At 41.2% G+C, this 20,413-nt stretch overlaps 3 protein-coding genes across 5 annotated transcripts; all 3 read left to right on the forward strand.

Annotated features, from left to right (window-relative positions):
* The first annotated feature begins 3,545 nt into the window (after positions 1–3,545).
* On the forward strand, positions 3,546–6,152 carry zgc:174906 (uncharacterized protein LOC571548 homolog). The gene is made up of 4 exons (XM_053424623.1): positions 3,546–3,715; positions 4,555–4,895; positions 4,998–5,069; positions 5,160–6,152. Exons 2-4 carry the CDS (start codon positions 4,580–4,582, stop codon positions 5,438–5,440), a joined length of 669 nt encoding a protein of 222 aa, XP_053280598.1. The 5' UTR covers positions 3,546–3,715; positions 4,555–4,579; the 3' UTR covers positions 5,441–6,152.
* Positions 6,153–6,319: 167 nt separating this feature from the next.
* csad (cysteine sulfinic acid decarboxylase) lies at positions 6,320–10,687 on the forward strand. 2 transcript variants are annotated; one of them, XM_053424621.1, is made up of 14 exons: positions 6,320–6,461; positions 7,106–7,254; positions 7,347–7,473; positions 7,566–7,656; positions 7,929–8,151; positions 8,292–8,371; positions 8,795–8,849; positions 8,983–9,099; positions 9,227–9,291; positions 9,410–9,491; positions 9,580–9,779; positions 9,893–9,944; positions 10,045–10,134; positions 10,244–10,687. In XM_053424621.1, exons 1-14 carry the CDS (start codon positions 6,437–6,439, stop codon positions 10,415–10,417), a joined length of 1,530 nt encoding a protein of 509 aa, XP_053280596.1. In that variant the 5' UTR covers positions 6,320–6,436; the 3' UTR covers positions 10,418–10,687. The 2 variants fall into 2 exon arrangements, with proteins under 2 accessions (XP_053280596.1, XP_053280597.1); XM_053424622.1 differs by having other exon boundaries at positions 7,109–7,254.
* A 1,467-nt stretch (positions 10,688–12,154) lies between these two features.
* znf740b (zinc finger protein 740b) lies at positions 12,155–18,869 on the forward strand. 2 transcript variants are annotated; one of them, XM_053424624.1, is made up of 7 exons: positions 12,155–12,272; positions 14,179–14,332; positions 14,514–14,735; positions 15,138–15,272; positions 15,369–15,498; positions 15,722–15,840; positions 16,218–18,869. In XM_053424624.1, the coding sequence occupies exons 2-7, from the start codon at positions 14,288–14,290 to the stop codon at positions 16,365–16,367; spliced, it is 801 nt and encodes a 266-aa protein (XP_053280599.1). In that variant the 5' UTR covers positions 12,155–12,272; positions 14,179–14,287; the 3' UTR covers positions 16,368–18,869. The 2 variants fall into 2 exon arrangements, with proteins under 2 accessions (XP_053280599.1, XP_053280600.1); XM_053424625.1 differs by lacking the exon at positions 14,179–14,332 and having other exon boundaries at positions 12,172–12,272.
* Positions 18,870–20,413: the final 1,544 nt, after the last annotated feature.

The raw sequence follows: 20,413 nt of genomic DNA on the forward strand, positions 1-20,413 counted from the left end.
GCCCTTGTATCAAATTAAATCCTTCTAAGTTCTGAAACTAAATATTACAACACCTCGCATGGCATTACTCAGGTGCTGTGAGCTGAGCCACACTCAAATCTCTCTTTGTGCTTATGTTCTTTCATGCACTTTTCTCTTATTCTTCTTTCATAATAGCAAATCCAATCTCTATATGTAGGAAACCGAATGTTCCCCGCCAACAGGTTGTTCTCCACTGAGAACATTGGAACGCCGGTCCTTTCTTTTGCCCTCTCCCTCTATCCCCTTCCCGGTGTCTGTCTCTTCAGTGGTGTCCCTCTCTCTTCCCCCCCCTCTCTCTGTTCTGCTGCCCTGCTCCCGTGGTCTTTTCTCCCTCACTCTGGTATTTCATATATAATGCATGTTAAACAAACAGACATGTCAGAGCCACTCAAATGCATGGCTGTCCCCTCGCCGCCGCTCCATCCACCCTTGGTGGGAGGGTCACGTCTCAGAGGCCCTCATGTGACGCCAAGGCCCAGATGAACCATGTGGTCGTCTGCATCAGACACAGGCCGTGCTTCGTACAGTGGGGGAATCGATGTTGCTCCTTTACTCAAAGATCCATACTGGTTTCCGAGAATGAAACCTTTTGTGCGGAATGCAAGTCAAAATTTCAAGGAAGCATAAATCAAGCAATGGTTTTTGAAGCTGTTTTTCAAGTGGATGCATGTTCAAAACTATTTCATCAGGGATTTTACATCAAAATGGGTTGTGTTTATGCTCATTTTCAATTATATATACAATTAATTCCAAACTTCCTGTGGCTGAAGGTTTGGTTGTGCCCAAAAACTACAGAACGGATTTCCTGAAACTTGGTGGAAGAATGGGACATGGAAAAAAACAAGAAAAGAACCCATTAAATTTTGCCATGGAACTGGATTGGACTCAGGAATTTTGTATCACTTCCTGTGACATTGTAAAATGGGCCGTTCCAATTGCCATATCAATTTCCCAGGGAATAACTGGATCTTGATAAAAAATTAACTTTGGCATATATACAAGACTGATTTCTATTAGTGTGTGCAATTGTACTTAGGGCCGTTCTAGTTTTACATGTAAATGTAATTCCTCTGTTGGGGATATGCTACATCTTTAGCTCTCTCACTCTCTCTCTCATAAACACAAACATACACACACACACACTCCCACACACAATCCACATTTTTCAGGTCCAAAGGTCTGTGCAAAACCAGACCACGCTCATACAGAAACTGCATTATATTCCAAGAGAACTGCGGGGCGTTCAATGCAGTGCAACATCCACCAGCGGCGTGCACGTACAAATGGAGTTTGCCACTTGACAGAGAGCGTGATGGGGCCTGAAAAGCATGGGGGTACGAGTGGGATCATGCTCGATCGCTGGCAAAGTGAGTTCATTTTCATTTTCCATACAGAATATGCTCCACTTGTGTTGCAGTGATATAATGCAAAATGACAAAAGAGCACACTTCACAGGCGCACTATCCAGCAGTCGTACTTGAAAGCTCCCACAATGTCAACATGTGTGAAATGCCTTTAGATCAGTCGATCACTGCATTTCATCTTTGTGGAAGACTTTCCCAATGAGTCTCCTCAGGATCAAATAATCATATAATGCAAATCCGTCGCATAATAAAGTCATTAGAAGTACATAGAGGTGGATGAATTGTGCCCACCTGCGTAGTAAGAATAAATAATATGAATAAATGATGGTTCTCTCCACTCTTTCCACCCACTGTAGGCAGAGAGAAAACTGGATTTACTCAGACAGCTAATGCACACAGTGACTCAGAGTTTATACTGTGTGTGGATGAAAGGGACTCAAGAGGCTTTTCCTCTCACAGAAAGCAAAATATCTGTCCAGGAATAAGATATTGATTAGTCATTTCCCCGAGCTGAAGCTGAGTAAACAGGCTAAGCAGACATGTGACCGGCGCTTGTTGATAATTGTTGTCCTGTCAGAGGGCATTTCTCTGGAATGATACAACAACACAGGGCTGCACAGTAAATCCTGTATCATTGACACAACTTGTTAATGCACAAACATCTGATAAAAACACACACACACGTCATCTGTTTGGTATTCGTGTCATTGAATCTTTTCTGCAGAAATAAAACAATCAAATATTTATTTCCATGTTTAAAGCATTCTACTTCCCGGGTATGAAAAGCCACCTATCCCTCGGCATTGATGATAATGTTTGAGCTGCTTGTTTGGAGGAGGATGCTCCAAGGCGGAAAAAAACATTTCGTTTTTAAGTATCTAAATGAACAACAAATGAAAAACAAATATTATCAGTTTGTGAAGAGCTTCAAAAAGAAACCAGTTGGGTTATGTAACATCCAGTGACTCTGTGGAGTGTAGTTAAATAAAGATAAAGAATGAGTGTTTTATTGCTTATCCAGCTTGTGAGGTGGAACAGTGTTTGTCCAGTAGCTCACAGGGTTTGTTTGTAATCTCAAACAAGACCATGTTGATGAGTTGATCGGTTCCCTGTCAGCGGCAGAGTAAGTTAAAACTAATTATTATGGTTCATAACATTTTTATAATTTCTTTACGATATATAGATCCCTGGTGACTTTTATCTTAAGACTATGTTTGAATGTATTGCTGTACCTTACAGTGGCCTATATGCCACAGAAATGATTCTTCTTCTTGGTGGAGGTAACTAGGAGGTTTGACTGTTTGCGTGGACTGTAAAAACTTCATGGACGATAGCCCCAGCACACAGCAATACCATGCGGCATTGGAGCAAAACACCAAGAGATCCTGTTGTTTTGAGAAGTGTAAACATTTCTTGGGGGTTCATTAGGAGTCTGTGGCAGGACAAACTAGAATATGGCCGGCCGCCAGAGTCTGAATACGTAATAGGAAACACTGCTTTGACATGACGAGATAGGGCATTAGCCTTGGCGGAGGTACAGTATGTACTCTCAGGCATACATGCTTGAATGTTATAGCTAAAGTATGGAAATACAACAGCTCTGATCAACTCTGTCTTCTGCACTTGGCCACAAACTCTCACTCCATCAAACGTTATGTTCTGTTTGACAATATGACTGGGAGGGTAACCCCTCCCTGGCAATCCTTTGTGTGTGTATTTTTATTTAATATGTTAGTATTCTGTTCAGTTTATATCATATTTACTTCATAATGCTGTATTCTTACTGTACAGTATGTGTATTAATCACACAAATTAGTTATTATATTATCATTATTATTTATTTATGTAATTTGTATCGTAGTTCACATTAGTTCACATGTCGTGGCTGCTGGATTTGTACCACTGGATATTTGCATTGTTCAGTGATTAAGAAAAATTATTAGGCATTTTAATTAACCGTCTCATCATATTTTATCTTTTCAAAACTTTGTGTAATTGTGATTTTATTTGTTAATTAAAAGACGCTTCATCGCGTCATGACGGAGTGCAGTGTGTAGTTAGTACCACCAGATGTCACTTAATCCTCACAAGCAGGGCAGATGGCTGCAGTGAAATCCTCCACCCACTAGATGGCAGCACACAAATAAAATGCTTCTTATAACCAACACGTTCAATGCATTTTTTTTTGTATGTGCTGTTTGAAAAGTAAACAAAGACGAAAACACAGCAGAGTTGAAAAGGAAAGAAAGTCTGTGATCCACCATAAAAACACGGGAAATACCTTGAAATAACGCGCGTTTTTCTACTGACTCCAGCTGTTCCAGTGAATGGTGAGAGTCTCATGAGGAGACATTGCGTTTGTTACATGAAGAAGTGTAGAGAGAGAGAGAGAGAGAGAGAGAGAGAGAGAGAGAGAGCAATCGGAGCAGGACAGATGTGAACGTGCAGCAAACCAGGAAGTGCTTTTTTGTTATAAGAATTGTTTTAATCAACTTAAACCTTATTCTGCTTATTGGTCCATCTTTTCTCTTATTTGAACAAACTTACACTCAAACGTTGAAGTGGTTCTAGGGGCCTCTGGGAGCCCTAGAATAGTAGTTGGGCCCCTTTTGACTCTCACTATATTAGTTTGGAGGGCTGATCATTCAAACAATAACAAAACTTATCACAATATACATTTTTACGATATGAAAATAACGTAAGTGCAATTGATAGATAAATACTTTATTATACAGACTATGCTTTAACCTCTTTGCATTCCGTAATATAAGGTACTCGGTGGAGCTGCAGTTAAATCTACTGTAAAACTTTCTTGCATCAAGATGTTTATTTGTATATTTTGGCAGAGAGGCTGATAAAGGAGGTTATTTAGTCTATAACTTCGATATGCCAGTAGCTGTACCTTATTCTTTTCTAACTTTAATAGTCTTGCAATTTGCTTCATGCTCATCGGAGGGACATTCATTTTGAAGGCGTTACCTCAAGTAAATATGAGAATTTTATTATATTTTATGGCTGCAAAAGCCCTTCAGGAATCTCTGTCTGTATATCTAAATGGACAATAACTGACTTCAGAATTAAAATGGATTAAGTCTTACGTTCAGTATATTGTTTTGTGGTTATTTCAGGTTTGATTCATCATCACAATTTTTCCTTTTCTTCTTCTCAGGAGCTGATTTAAGTTAGACTGAGTCATGGTTGAAGAACCAGCAGCAGAAATGCAGCTACTCAGGAGCCTGAAGGCCAAGCTCATAGACATTCTGAGCAGTGACGCCGACTTTGTGCTGCAGCATGCACACTCCCGCAGCCTGCTGTCTGAACCCGGCTACCAGCGGGTGAAAGCGTGCCGTGTTCCGGGTGAGAAGGTGACGGACCTGCTGGATCACATCCTCCAGAGAGGGCCTGAAGCAGCACGGGGACTCCTGGAGCTACTGAAGGACCAGGACCTGCAAGAAACCTTCCCACTCCTCTGTTTTGTTAAGGATCTGCGAGTCACTACAGTGCCATCAGGTAGTAACAGAATCTGCTCGATATATCTGAAGCAATCTTATTACTATAACCTGTTAGATTAATATGATGACAATCAAATGTTTTCTCTGTTCACGTAACAAGAAGCAACAAGTAAGAAAAAGCAAGCACCTGAAACAGAGGAGATCATTCCTGTCAAAAGGATCTGCAGAAACCGTGAGTCACACAACACTCAAAGCTTTTCCCTTTACAGCACTGTTACATCAACACTGACTTTTTTTTTTCTGCCTCTGTCTCGTTGCACAGGCTCTCGCTTGGTGACAGAGAAGCAGCTGATGACCGTGGCCCGTGCCATCGGCAGATCTTGGCGTGAGATCGGCAGACTGGCTCTGGACATCCCCTCTGTGAAGCTGGAGCAGATTGAGGAGGACAAATCCCAGCACGTGGAGCGAGTGTTCGCCATGCTGGGGCACTGGCGCACCTGCCAGCGGGAAGAAGCCACCGCGGCTCACCTGCACTCCCTGCTCAGTCAGGATGACTGGGCCCTGCCACCGGAGAGAATCGACTTTCTGCTGGAGACTGTCTGAGGCCTTCACTGTCTGTGTGCAACCTGCTGAGACTGAAACACTTTCAAAGTGGAAGGTTTTTACTGGAAAATCAGTTTTCGACCTCAAATAGACAGTTGGTTCCATATTAGTTACCATCCAACACCTTTTTTATTCTGTGTTTTTCCCAAGCTTTAAATGGATCATTTACTTTTAATGACATTTCAGTTTGATATGAAATGTTTCTTTTGTTTCCTAAAATGTATTTTTAAAAGATGTGTTTTTATTTTTGTGCCTGCAGCAGGGATTTTCATTCTCTTTTCAGTCAATGAAATACAGAAAAAAACACTGAGCATGACTCAATTCATTCTATTTTGTACACGCTATCTCAACTCATTACATTTACATTTTTGAATTTTTCATTTAGCTGACGCTTTTACCCAAAGCGACTTACGATAAGTGCATCCAACCATGAGGATACAAACCCAGAACAACAAGAATCAAGAAAGTTCAATTTCTTCCAAAAAAAGCTAAACTACAAAGTGCTATAAGAACTCATCATTTAATACAGATTCTACCTGGATCTGAACTTTTCTTTTGAATATCATTTAATATGTTTCTATTTTTATGGACATTTCTTCTTTTATGTAAAGCACTTTGAGCTGTATTTCTTGTATAAAAGGTGTAAATACAGTTTTGTATTATTAGTATATATCTAATGAAACCATTGTCTTAGTAAAGTAGCACATTCTGAGCACGTGTAGCGTCTCTCTGAGAGTATTTCTACTAAGTGACAGAAACTCACACAGTAAGTCAGAGGCTATATTCATATCTTGTGTGTTTTCTGCTGCACCTTCACCTCCTTTCACATCACATTAATGAACTTGATGTAGGACAAAGGTCCCCCCCCCACCACCCCCCACCACCTCCTGCTCCTCACACTCTGTACTTCTTCTCTGTGGCCATTTCCTGTGCTCTGCTCTGTCAGTGCGGATTAACGAAGGAACAGACGCTCAGCAGCTTCTTAAATCTGCGAATATGTCCAACACGCTTCCCTCCTCGTGTGAGTACACGGTGCTTTGCCGCTTTTAATCCGGTTTCCCCTAAAGTCAATGGGTTTCTTCTGCTGGTGTCGGATTCATGTGAAACTGCAACGGAGACGCAGTGACACCGAATTGTGATGTGTTCAGGGACACCCTGTGCAAATGTGCTTAGCGCCCAAAAAGGACGAACACAAAACAAGAATGGCTACTTGTTAAAGATAATAAAGATGAAATAATTAAATTGAAGGGTTAATATTTTAATTATCATTCAATTGCATGGACGCAAATATAATAATAACAACCATAATAATAATGGCTATTTTATGGCATAATATTTACATAATATTTCATAAATGTAAGGTTAATAGTGTATGATGTCTAATTCATTGGCAGTTGTTCATGCTGTATATTTAAAAATGTCCTGTAAGGTGATGTTTCCTAACTAAAACATTGTTTTTCATGGACAGATTTAAATGAATGTTGATGGGTTTGATCTTGATAAAAACAAATAAAATAAACTAAATTCATCTTTTAAAGGTCATCTGAAATTTTAGGTGGATATCTTTTTGTAGTGGATTGCATGATCACACATACTAATAATAATTATAATAATGTACTATTGAATCAACCTGAGCATAAGTTGTTTATGTGTGTGTCATCACAGCAGCAGAGAAGCCGACCCAGGAACCAGACAACCTCCACGACCTGACTGAGCCTCTCATCGACCACACAGAGGGACAACTCTTCCTGAATGAAACCCTCAAGATTATTATAGAGGAGGTGCTCAGCAAGGGCACAGACGTCAGGGAGAAGGTCTCAAGCTAATCCTACATAATTCACAGTACACTGTCAGATTACTGTGACAGTTTGGGACCAAAACTAACAAATCATTTTCCCTCGGGCAGGTCTGTGAGTGGAAGGAGCCGGAGCAGCTGGCTCTGCTGCTGGACCTGGAGCTGAGGGCGGCGGGGGAGCCACAGCACAGGCTCCTGCAGAGAGTCAAGGATGTCGCCAAGTACAGCGTCAAGACAAGTGAGACTGCAGGAGACGGTGGAAACGGTTCAACAGCTTGACCTTTATTCACCGGAGTTGCACTGTCTTTCTTTTTCTTTTGCTCATTTCAGGTCACCCACGTTTTATGAACCAGCAGTTCGGTGGAGTTGACTACCATTCCCTGGCTGGACGGTTTCTCACTGAGTCGCTCAACACTAACCTGTAAGAATCAATAAAGACTAGAAGCACATGATTATACAGGGGATGTGATGCAAAACTCTGATGGTAGTTTCATGTTAATCTGTTTTATAGTTTTTGTGTCATCTTACTTAAAAACAAACTCCTTGAAGTCTTAAGTTTATTCCTTGACTGATTGTACCTTATTGGTTGCGACTGCAGGTGTTTATTTAACTCTGTGGTAATTTTTGTGTATGTTAAGTATTTAATATACAAAATACAACCTTAAGATGATAAGACAACTGTTTCCTGTGAAGTTTCACCTATGAGGTGGCCCCTGTGTTTGTGCTGATGGAGACTGAGGTTCTGAGGGGGCTGCGTCAGCTGGTGGGCTGGACCGAAGGAGACGGCCTTTTCTGCCCCGGGGGGTCGACCTCTAACATGTACGCCATGAACCTCGCACGCTACCGACTCTTCCCAGAGGTCAAAACTCAGGGGCTGTGGGGTCTCCCCCGACTCACCGTCTTCACATCTGCAGAGGTCAGAACGCAGCACTCAATCTGAGGGAGTGAGATTACAGATAGACAATGAAGCGTTGTAGCTCATGCTGCAGTTTTTGTGTTGAATTTACAATAATATGACGAAGTAGGTAAAATTCCTACTTTTATTTTTTTACCCAGAGCCATTACTCTGTGAAGAAGGGGGCTGGGTTTCTGGGTTTGGGGACAGACAACGTCATTGTGGTGAAGGTGGACGATGGGTAATGTATTGCTCATTGTAAGAGCTGAGACAATTGATATTTTTTATACATTTCTTGATAAGTTTAATACATATTTGATAATCAGTTGATAATTTAAAATGCCAAAACTTTCAGATTTTAGATTCTCAAATGTGAATTTCTCCATTTTAAAGCATTGTAAAATTTAATATCTTTGGGTTTTTGCCTGTTGGTCAGATAAAAAGAGCAATTTGAAGACATAACCTGGGGTTCAACAATATTCCACTGTTTTCCTCCCACTTTGTAGACTACATCGTTAAAACAAAATAAATGAACAAAATTAAAAACAATGATAACCAAATTTCTAAATGACTTGATAGCGTTGGTAATACCCATATTAAAGGTGGCTCTGTGGATCCTTAATGATACCTTTGGTCTTTTTTCTCTTCTCTTTCTAAACTGCAGAGGGCGAATGATTCCAAGTGACCTGGAGGAAAAGATAACACTGGCAAAGTCTCAAGTACGTCCTCGCATATATCAAATACGACATGTTGTTCATTAAACATCCATAAAGTTGGTGCTTTTCATTCATCCTACAAAACAGAAATCACATGATACAGGGTAACTATTCACTTTACATCTGTTTCCAACAGGGTGCAGTACCATTCCTTGTGAGCTGCACTGCAGGCACCACAGTTCAGGGAGCCTTTGACCCTCTGGACCACATTGCTGATGTCTGTGAGAAACACAAGCTCTGGCTGCACGTAGACGTGAGTCCCCCCCGGTGGAACATAAAATCCATGTCTATTGACAAGCTGTGGTTTTGTGTAAGCTTGTCTTGTATTCATTAAAATTTAAGAGCATGCAGAGGTTTGTTTGTTTTGTCATTTGTTTCAGGCCGCCTGGGGAGGGAGCGTGCTCTTCTCGAAGCAACACAGACATCTGATGAAAGGTGTCGACAGGTATTAATATGCAGGGAGATGCATTTTACATTCTGAGGAAGGCAACAGTTTTCCTTTAAGTTAGGAAAGATGTGGTCATACAGACAATATGTTACCTTGTGTGTGTTTATGTGATAAGAGCAAACTCCGTGGCCTGGAATCCACACAAGATGCTGGTGGCTGGCCTGCAATGCTCCGTCCTGCTGTTAAGGGACACAACGGTTTGGCTGCAGAACTGCCTGATCCACATCATGATATTTGATTGGTTTTTATTCATTTGACCGTCGTTAATCTGCTCCTGTTCCTCAGAACTTGTTGAAGCAGTGCCACTCTGCAAGTGCCACATACCTCTTCCAGCAAGACAAGTTTTACGATATCAATCTGGACGTCGGGGATAAGTCTCTGCAGTGCAGCCGCAAGGTGGACTGCCTGAAGCTGTGGTTGATGTGGAAAGCTGTTGGCTCCGATGGTTTGGCCGAGCGTGTAGACAAAGCTTTTTTCCACGTAAGGTAAATAAACCGTGCAGCTGTACCTCAACATAGAAGCTTTGAGTCAAGTATCAAAATCTCGTCTTCAAGAGGGGTATTAAAGTATTCGTGTATGTAAACGTGTTCTCCTGCAGTTACCTGGTGGAGCAGATGAAGAAAAGAGAAGGGTTCCATCTTTTGGGTGAGGTAAGAAAATATATCTCGGCAGGTATATTAAGAAACTGAATTTTCTTTTATCGGAAGCAAAATGAAGATTTGACTTGCCTGAATTTGTCTCCATTTAAAGCCTGAGTTTGTGAACGTGTGCTTCTGGTACATACCGCCCAGTCTGAGAGGGAAGGAAGGAGATGCTGATTATCAGGACAGGCTCGCAAAAGTAAATTTATCTTCTTAAAAAAACACAAAATGGCGGCCTCAGTGTTTGTTTGTTTTTGTTTTCAAGGTTTTTACTTGTGCTCTTTGTTTGTTTATTTTTTAAATAAAAGGTGGCTCCCGTCGTCAAGGAACGCATGGTGAAACTAGGCACGATGATGGTCGGCTACCAGCCTCTGGCAGACAGAGTCAACTTTTTCCGTGCCATCGTTTTCTCGCCCCTGATTTCTCAGCCAGACATGGACTTCTTTCTCGATGAAATTGAGAGACTGGGAAACGATTTGTGACCGAGAAACACAATTTATCAGATTTGAACCCCCTCTTTCCATCTGAGCTGACAATTTTGTCTTTCACAAATTATAAGAAGCGAAGTCGCTGTATTTCATTTCTCATTTTAAACAGCTGTAGTATGAGCTCTGAATTCTGAAAGTCATAGAACAAAATATTAACAATGAAAGAATCTAATTATAGATAAATTAGAGTCCTACTTCTTCCTAGCACATGTTTGTGGCTTGTATTTAAAAAAAATTTAATTGAATTAAACAACTTTTCTGAGATCAGTTGTCTTGAGACTTCTATATGGGAGCAGTAAAATACCAGCGTGTTAACCAAATCAGAAATGATCGAATATAACAATTCAGTCCATATCTTCTATTGTTCAGTTCCGAGTTTTCTCTTGATGTCTCTCTTTGTCCTCCATCTGTTCTTACAATTCTACTCTGCAAACATTTCCCCACTAGAATGAACCTGTTCCTCATTTACTATCGCTAATTGTTCACCATTAACTTGTACAAGAATTAGTACAGATGTTCTTTTCCCATTATTCTTTAACATTGTCCAGACCTCTTTTAATTAGATTTCCCCTCATGTGCTTGAGCTGAATTACCTCCATGTATTTCTCTTTGTTGATTTAATAACTTCCTTAGCCTCATGTGTCTCTGGCTTTGATAAGCGATAACATTTTATGTCGATTCTCTCATTTGAGCTGCACTTATCTTTTCACCAAGGTACAACTTTCCTTCTACCATTTCTTTTACTTATTGAAGCACCAACCAGCTGCAGCTTAATTGTTGACCAGTGCATTCATTATTACTTTGATGCATGATAATATGTATATATTTTTCCTCTGACTCACTTTGGTTTGAGTTCCCCACATTATTATGTTACATGGATTGAGAACTCGTGTGATGATCACCTGCTCTCTCCGACCATAAGCTATTTTTATTACTTTATTGCCGACTTTGACGATTAATCATTACCTTTAACAGTCAAACGAGCAGGCACCAAACACACTTTACCCACCCTTTGTTCTCTTAAAGTCACAATGTGCTTTTCTGCATTTTGTGAAATATGGCTCTTTAATTATCATGTGCTAAACATGTAACATTATTTTTTTATTATTTAATGTACAATATCCCCTCAACTATCAGCAAGTAATGTATTTATATTAATATCAACTGCAACGTTACAGTTATTATCATGTTATGTTATCATACTTCTCATTTGTCACTTTCAAAATATATTTTCAGCTACTTTTCACATTTGCACCACCACATTTCCAAACAGGAAAGAGGACCTCCCCGCCGAGACTCAGTCATAATGATGAAGAAGACCGTTGCATTAGGAAATAAACTAAACACTGCTACTACTTTTATTTTAAGTACATTTTAAAGCAAGTATTAACTTTTACTAAAGTAGAAAAGATAATATTCTCTTACTTTTACATTAGCACAATGTTTTGTCTATTTATTTGTACTTTTACTTCAATAAAATGTTGAAGTACTTCATGCAGCACTAGGAAAAATATCAGTCACCTATCAGGCTTCACACTCCTCCACAGCAGGTGGCGCTACGTACATGTACACTGGCTTTTAAATCCGCCAGTAATTTAAACTCATTATCAGACAAAAGAAGAAGAAGAAGAAGAAGAAGACCAAGACCAAGAACCTCCCCCCCTCCCTCACGATAATGGCCGCGAATGTGGGTCAGCGCGCTCACGTCACGTGACTACCCGTCCGACCATTCAGCGCTCTCCCCCGTGGAGCGCTTCCGGTGCTGTTTCCTGTCAGTGTTTGTAAACTGAGAAAAAAAAATTGGAAGTGCGACAAGAAACAATAACCGAGAAACTGTGAGAACCGGGAGGTGAGTGGCTCAGCTTCTAACACGGTCGGCTGGCGGCTCCGAGTGGGTTCTTATAATCCAGTGGCCGGGTGTTTGTATCATGTGTGGCCGGGGAGACGTGGTGTTTTGTGCTCGGCGCTGAGCCCGCACGCCCTGGCCGCCTGGCTGTTGTTGTGTTGTCCGGGCGGGGGGTGGGGGTGGGGGTCCACTCGCACAAGAGTTGTCCCTAAACCCAACCAGCTAGCTAGCTAGCTAGCTAGCTAGTTAGCCTTTTCTGTTTGCCCCAGCAGAGACTCTCCTCATACTGCACACTGTTAAACCCAAATCCGTGTCTGGGTACGTGCACCTCCAGGTGCACATCGGATGCAGCTCACCTGGTCGTGGACAGCCACTTTCCAAGAGGGTATTTGATCGTTATTTTACCACGTTCGCTAACGAGAGCTGAAGTTATCACTCATCGAACACGTTTCTGCGGTTTAAAATATGTTAACGTTGCAGGAGCAGAAACTACGTGATTCCCAATGAGCAAGACTCACAACCCATACCATCTTCATCTTTAAGATACTTGGTTTGATGAAATCAAAGTTATCACAATGAATCTGTGTTTTTCACTGTAATCAACGGTGTAAATAGATCCACAAAGTTCTGTACATAGCTGATGTGCTCACCTTTAAAACAGCACCAGTTATCTGTTCAGGTTGTGAAAGCTACGTGGAAGGATGATGCAGCATCGATTAGGAAATTCGTCTTCTGTGTCTTTCTGAAAATCCCAGATAACACATTAGGACATTGAGCCATGTATTTATGACTCTAGCTGTATGTTTAGGGTTTTTAGGAAATCAACTGCTTTACAGAGCCATTGATGTAGCCATTCACCACTAAGATTTTGGTCAGTCTCCTAAACTTTCAAGACAAACCCCTAATTTTCCTTTTAATCTTGTTGTTGTTTTAAATCCCAGAGCGTGAGAAGAAGTTGAAGCCCCTGGAAATATGATAACGAGTGTTTATCATCTTATCAAATCATATGTTTACATGATCATAAGAATTTCCAGGTTTCTGGTTGTCGGTTTGTGTTTCTCATTACATTCGTTACCATATTGGTTTGCACACATTACTGATATACGGAGTTTTCGATGAAGTTGTGATAACAGATATATTTTATTAGTAAATTCCTATTTTGATGTAATTCTAAATTCTAATAATTAGTTGTGAGTAGGTGTTTATACAACACGTAATTGAACAAATGACATTTTTATCCCAGGTTCTAATAACTAGTTCAGTAGCTAGTTGAAAACCCAGGAAGTCCAACATTTATAGTTCAGAAACAGGTTTTTGAACTATTTGAGACACCCCAATAATCCATCAGTTGATTTGTGCCGTGAAACTTAACGTGGGCACAAATAACCTGACTCACCCAGATGTTGAATCAGTCAAGCCAGAACAAAGCTTTGAGGCATCTGTTAATTGGGTTTATTATTATATTTAACTATCCCAAGACCAACTGTAACTTCAAATCCCTTTGTAACATATCAGCATTGCCTGTATTTTATTTTTAGATACCTAAAACAATACGGTATGAAACAACCGAAAATCGATTGTGTTTTACTTTATATTCACTGCTTTCAAACAAAAGCAAACGTTAGACCCTTTTCTTTTGCACTTTTCATTATCACTTCAAATATGAAGCATATGTTTGATGTTTTTTTGAAAACTATCTTGATTTTGTTCATCAGATTTTTCTTCTTCTACCTGACTGATGGTGACACGTGTCGTTCACCAAACCACCGAGGCTGCCTATAGATATTAATGCAGGACCTAAATGTCTGTTTAAGATTTGGTCCTTTGTTAAATCTAAATATCTTGGTCTGGTTGTCCAGCTCCTGAATGTAAAAACTTTAGCCTTATGTTGTCATGCCTCTACTTTCAGGCTTTGGCCCCTGATGATTTGGGTGGGTGTGGTCTCTTCTGTCACCCCTCATCCTGAGTGAAGCCCCCTCTGTTACCCCCCCAAACACACACGCATTCAAACCAAGGCGATGACACACCATTCCAACAACTCTGTCCGAGACCATATGAAATGGGTCAGTGGAAGTCTTCATCTCCAGAATCACCATAGTGGTTTTAGTGTGTCCTGACGGCAGTTCATTTGTCTTTTGGTCCCATTTCTCAATGCACCCTCCTTCTCCCCAACTCCTTGTCTCTGAGAGGAGTGCAATGGACCCCTCTATTCTGCCCTGACACGATGTTTGTTTGTGATGACAGGCTGGGTTGCTGGGTTGTGAGGCGGTGCTGTCCAGCATGGCCCTGATGCAAGCCAACAGCATCCCAGGGCAGAAGAAGATGATGTCAAACTTGAGCCAGGGACACAGGGCCAGCAACGAGAGCCAGCAGAGCCACTCACACCACCACGGACACCAGGCTCACCACGGACAACCACACCACAGCCACATTGGCCATCCCTCAGGCGGGAGCTGTCCTCCACTGGTGAGAGAGATACCAGCTTCAGCTCTATGCTCAACACATAAGCTTCTTTATGTACAGGGATGAAAGTGGACATGGTTTCTTAGAAACTCTTTCAATAACCAAATTTCAGTTGGTAATATCCCTAGAAAATCTTAAAACTTGAGGTAGTTCTAATTCTGTGATAGACTCAAAAAGACATATACATGTATGTGACTATATGTGATTATTTAATCCCCCCATTTAACATTTTCAAGTGCTAGTTAGACTTAAATAAATAATTTAAAACATACAAATGCAGTTGTAAGCATATAAGGAGACATTTTAAGTTAATAAATGTCCAATAATTCTACTGTAACTGAACAGTAACCTGTTTGATGCTGTGCCACTGACTGGTAACTATTTATGTGTTGTTTCCTCCTAAAGCTAATCCGAAAGGACGGTGATTATCACTCATCAAAGCTGATGGACGCAAAGGACATGCAGGCAAACCAGAATATGCAACCCAAGAAGAAGCATAGAAAATCTGGGTTATCCCACAAGGTTAAAGAGAAAGTGGAGGTAAGGATGGTTTCCAAGCTACACATCTCAGTATAACTGCAGGGATCCACTTGTGAAGTTTAGCTCAGGTCTAACTCTTTTTGTTTCGGTTGGTAGCATTTACTTCCAGCAGTGAGTATGGATGATGACAGTTCCTTGAAAGTGCAGAAGAACTTCATCTGTGACCACTGCTATGGAGCGTACCGGAGCAGCTACCACCTCAAGCGACACATACTCACACATACAGGTGAGATCTCACAGCTCACGTCAGTGAGACCTTTCTCTTGTATGTAGATGTAGGAAACATGGTGAAATAATCAGAGGTACATAATATACACAAATAAAATCTCTAGTAAATCAATGTAATAACTGCATTTGAATGCATATTTGAATAAGCTGGTGATGAAAATATCCTGTGAAATATGCTCTTGATAAATACTGACAGATGTGCCACCTGTGGTTCTTCTCAGGGGAAAAGCCATATGCTTGTGATGCATGTGATATGCGGTTCATTCAGCGCTACCACCTGGACAGGCACAAGAGGGTGCACAGCGGAGAGAAGCCGTACCAGTGTGATCGCTGTCATCAGGTGAGTCATTCCTTTTTTTGTCATAGCCAGTATGTCGTAAGCTGTGCAGACAAGTAAGTGTTAGCCCGTGTTCTGTCGGGTGAGCTGGTGGGAGCCCCATATACAGAGGCTCCGCTGCACGTCAGCCCCACTCACTCTCTCAATTTAATGCCTAAACTGTCCTATCAATAAAGACAAAATGGCCAAAAGATATATATTTGTTGACCTACACTGCCTTCCGCCTTTCTTCACGGCCACAATTAGCAACTTCTTAACTTTACATGTGCTTAAGGCTTCTGCATTTTAGACAGCAACTAACAAATACATCAGTTTTCTATAGTGTCAGTATTGATCTGCTGCTTTGACTGAAACACACTTGTTTCTTCATCTGGCCTCAGACCTTCTCACGGACAGACAGGCTGCTGAGGCACCGGCGGCTCTGCACAGCCGGAGTGAGCAAAGAAGAAAACCAGTACTCGCAGGATTCATCTGCCCACCCGGCCTCCTGGAGCCCCCTACAGCCTTCCAACAACCGCCTAACTGTCTGACCCCCAGACCCTCCCCCCACAGAGACAGTACATAACAGCCGCCTGAAACTCAGTCAGGTCGAATGTTGGAGCCCGACTGTACTGTAACCTGAAAAACAGCCCGGCTTGAATCTTTAGTTTGCTTTCATCAGCTCATGCATCGAGTTTGATCGTGGATTTTTGTACTTTTTTTAATCTACTGTTACAGTCACAATACACACAAAAAGGTCGGACAATTAATTCACAATCTCGGACAACAGTTAATGGTGTTATGGCAATAACTTAATGACAAAGGCAAACATCTGCTTATATCTAAAAGTTTTTTTGTTTTGCTGCCAAGACATGCTGAATAATTTTGACTGCATGGACCGTAAGTGCATCACACAGCGTCTATGTGTCCTGCAATCAGCCCCGGAGCTGCCTGTAACTACACATGGACAGTTCACTGAGGGACACAGATACAGAACCATGTTGCTTTTTAAGTCCTGCTCATTTTGTGTTGATGAGGTTAGGACCATCTACCAGCCTCTGCTGACAAGCAGGAACATCACAGCTGTGGTCGTTGCTGCGTCGAGGAAACAGTTCTCCTCCTGTCCCATGTGTCTGAACACCGGCATTATACAACACTACAGACAGGTTATTTATGATGCTCCGGAAATGTTCATTTTCAATGGATTTTGGTGTCAGTTAAGTTGTGTAGGGACTTCTGGCACGTGTTCACTGCTGTACCTTGTTTGAAAGAGGTAATAACCGAGCTGTGGCAGGTGACACGATTGAAACCCGGAGCCTGTTCAGACCTGGTGTAAACATCCGTCCTGAGTGATCTGATCACATTGTAAAGTCCAATGCGTCCTGAGATCTGATCACTTAAACCGGGTTCAGAGGTGGTCAAGGGCGCATGTGGCTCCAAATGCATCCTGGGCCACATGAATATGTGTATATATGCTCAGCTGATGTCTCTGACCCGTCGCCACAGTTCCACAAAAATGAATCAAAAGTATTTTTATGCTTCTCAGTGTCTATGCGTTGATTTGTCTGTGGCCACGACACAATATCAACAATGATCGACACATAACGATTGATAATTTTTTCCCACTGGGTACAATCTGTCATAACAACTGAATGAGATCCGTTCGGTCCCTCCTGACCCTCTGTCAATAAACCTCTCTCTTGATCGCTTGTGCTGACACACAGACATAGTGACTTAATAAATGTGCTCGTTATTATTTGCATTCAAAAGGTGGAAGTGAGATCCGATCACAAAGTGGTCACAGGAGCTTTCAAGAACTTTCTTGTGAACATTCAGCCTAATGCTGCCCAATTGTGATCTGATTTCTCAGGACGGATGTTACCACCGGGTCTGAACAGGACCCCAGTAGAAGATTGACAGGTTTTGTAGGAATAGCCCTGATTGTTTTGTTTTTTTAATCCTCTTGAACAAGTTTATTGGACTTTTTTTAATATTGTTAGCTGGATGTAGGAACCACCTGTCTGTGGCACACTCAATATACTGTAAATTCAATATGTCTCTTTTCCTAGAAACCACTGTCAGTCTTATTTTTTCCCCACTCTGCGTCAGATTCCTCTGACTCTGAAAGACTTCCATCCTTTCAGAGTGTTTCTGATAAGTGAGGCTGGGTCAGCATATTGTCGGTAATCCCTGAAATTTACCTGAGAGCCCATGAAATCTCATCAAAAACTAATTTTATTTTACTGTTTGCACACATCTGGATCAAAACTATCCCTAGACCCCAAAGACTCATATTCTCTGGAGCTCAGCAGTTTAATTCAGCTCTCGTGATATTGCCAGTTCGTGCAGCTTAAAGTATAATTTGGCTCATCTGCAGATTTCCAGAGCTGATCTCCGTCTTGACCTGAGCGAATGTGATGTGAATACAGTGCCATGTCATTTCATCCCCACTCTGACCGTGAGCATCTTCAGTGAAGATGATAATTGTGGCTCGGCGGACTACAAGGTCTACATGGTGTTTTCTATGATGATAACCTACATTGTATTACTGTAAGTTCTGGCTCTCTGTAGGATCAAATCAGTTTGTAAACACTGGACTGACGATAGTAGCTCAGTAGTGAAGAAGAGAGGAGTAACATTTGTTTTCTGTTTAGACTAAAGCCTGTTTTAAAGTAGACTGGTAGTTCTGTTGCTTTCAGACTTTTAGAACGTGGGGAAGGAGACTGACTTGTCTACTGTTTATGAAGTTAATATATATTTAAATTGTATTAGGGGTAGAAAATAGTATGTATGGGACCTACACTCCAAAAACAAATCAAAAGTATTTACAAAGTTATAAACCTTAGTCTGATGATTTCTTGTGGCAACTGAAAGGCAGTAGCGAGTTATTGTTCATCTTGTTAGCTGGAGTAAAGTAAGAGCCGACACTCTTACCAATTTTAGAATAGCAGCCATGACTGTCACCATATTTCTTTTACATTTTTCTTTTGCATGTATTTGTTGGATGAACTTGTACATATATATTTTGTTCTGGTAAACGTTTTTTTTTTAAATACCAGCCTCAGTTTCTTTTTGTCATTTCAGGGGTGTGAAGTAAAGACTCAATCAAAACTGTAGTGAGTGGAGTTTTAGGCCCCAAGTCTCAATAAAGCTGTTACATTTTTTTCAACAAATGCAAGTTGCTCACGTATTGTACACCGGATTTCCAGCTCTCGCTCGGTCTCTAGAAAGTAAGAAGTACAGTGGAATCACAGAATATTCCCATATATCAACAAAGTATTATTTGTTATAGTTTCCGTGTTCAGTCAGCATGACAGTGTGTAATGCACCAATCATGTCAGCAGGTGGCAACCATGACCATATGAGGGTCTACAGTTTCTCTGTATAATAGAAATTAAATTATGATATTCTTTGTATATTTCTCTAAAATTGGTGTTAAATCAAGATTATGACTATAATAAAAAAAAAACTGATAGTACATAGAAACGTCACTACACAATTACATGCTATTGAGAATCATCTCACCTTTAATTAGCACAATAGTTTTGTGCCTTTAGCAGGACTACACAGAGACTCATCCACCACAAGAGGGAGGTGTGTGCCAGGGTACTGTGTGTGTACAACCTTTCTTGAAGTAGTAAGAGTAGAGTGTAGTTGAACTGTGTTCTGGAGTTATCACCATCTCTGTTTAGCTCATGTTAAAGCTCTGACAGATGATCAAAACACTTAACGCACAAAGCTATCACTGATATCATACTTTGGAATTTGAAAACAGATCATCCACACAAGATGGACGTCATGGGACTCGCAAAGAAATGCAAACATTCAGGTAAAAGTAGTCCCACTCAAAACACATGTTATGATCTGTAACAGTGGAGAGGAGATGATATAATACACAACAGTCAGTCAGTCCTGTATAAATATGATCTGTTCAAATGTTGCTGTTAAGAAGTGATATTGTCAAAGTGGGCAATCAAACAGACATAACCGTCTGTGTGATCTCCACATTCTTCAGCCAGGAGGAAAGAATTTCTTAAAGTCTGGTTATTCTGCCTGTGAGGGTATTGCCACATGAGTCGTATGTTAGGAGGTGCAGATCATACCCTTTAGCACCTTCCTCTTTGCTATTGACCAGTTCTTTAATTAAAGCATTAGGGTAGGTAGGATGAGATCAGCCTGAAGGCTGCTGGGAGTGTGCGTTTTCCCCCATGGGAGACATCCTCTCCCTCCGCAGCCTGATTTACAGCACCCACAGGCCCCTGGCACTTAACAATGGACCTCCTTAAGTGAGGTAGATGGGGAGGAGATCAGAGAGGGGAAGATAACACTCCATCTTCATACACAAAGTGCTGAAAATCTGGGTTCGAAATCATCTCTGCGAGACAGACTGATCATGGAGTCAGTCCAGAGGTAAAGTGTAGGAGTGCTGCCTTGTACTGAGGATGGCTCACTCCATCAGGGAGGCGAGCGCGCTCTAAGACTGATAGCCAATTCTCTACATGCACACCTCTCCTGTCAGAGGGAGGAAAAAAATAGGTCCTCCAAACAGAAATCTCCCCACAAACAACCAGTAAATCTCCGCTGACTGTGCACACTG

The sequence above is a fragment of the Pleuronectes platessa genome, chromosome 6 (assembly GCF_947347685.1).
Source record: "Pleuronectes platessa chromosome 6, fPlePla1.1, whole genome shotgun sequence".
Classification (NCBI taxonomy): domain Eukaryota; kingdom Metazoa; phylum Chordata; class Actinopteri; order Pleuronectiformes; family Pleuronectidae; genus Pleuronectes; species Pleuronectes platessa.

Bases quoted from the DNA above. Each gene is read 5' to 3' on its own strand.
- zgc:174906 (XM_053424623.1), top strand. From the start codon at position 4,580: ATGGTTGAAGAACCAGCAGCAGAAATGCAGCTACTCAGGAGCCTGAAG. The intron at 4,896-4,997 runs GTAGTAACAGAA...TCACGTAACAAG, and splicing joins AGTCACTACAGTGCCATCAG to AAGCAACAAGTAAGAAAAAG. The intron at 5,070-5,159 runs GTGAGTCACACA...CTCGTTGCACAG, and splicing joins CAAAAGGATCTGCAGAAACC to GCTCTCGCTTGGTGACAGAG.
- csad (XM_053424621.1), top strand. From the start codon at position 6,437: ATGTCCAACACGCTTCCCTCCTCGT. The intron at 9,492-9,579 runs GTTTGGCTGCAG...CCTGTTCCTCAG, and splicing joins TGCTGTTAAGGGACACAACG to AACTTGTTGAAGCAGTGCCA. The intron at 9,780-9,892 runs GTAAATAAACCG...GTTCTCCTGCAG, and splicing joins AAAGCTTTTTTCCACGTAAG to TTACCTGGTGGAGCAGATGA.
- znf740b (XM_053424624.1), top strand. From the start codon at position 14,288: ATGACACACCATTCCAACAACTCTGTCCGAGACCATATGAAATGG. The intron at 15,273-15,368 runs GTAAGGATGGTT...TTCGGTTGGTAG, and splicing joins AGGTTAAAGAGAAAGTGGAG to CATTTACTTCCAGCAGTGAG. The intron at 15,499-15,721 runs GTGAGATCTCAC...GGTTCTTCTCAG, and splicing joins ACACATACTCACACATACAG to GGGAAAAGCCATATGCTTGT.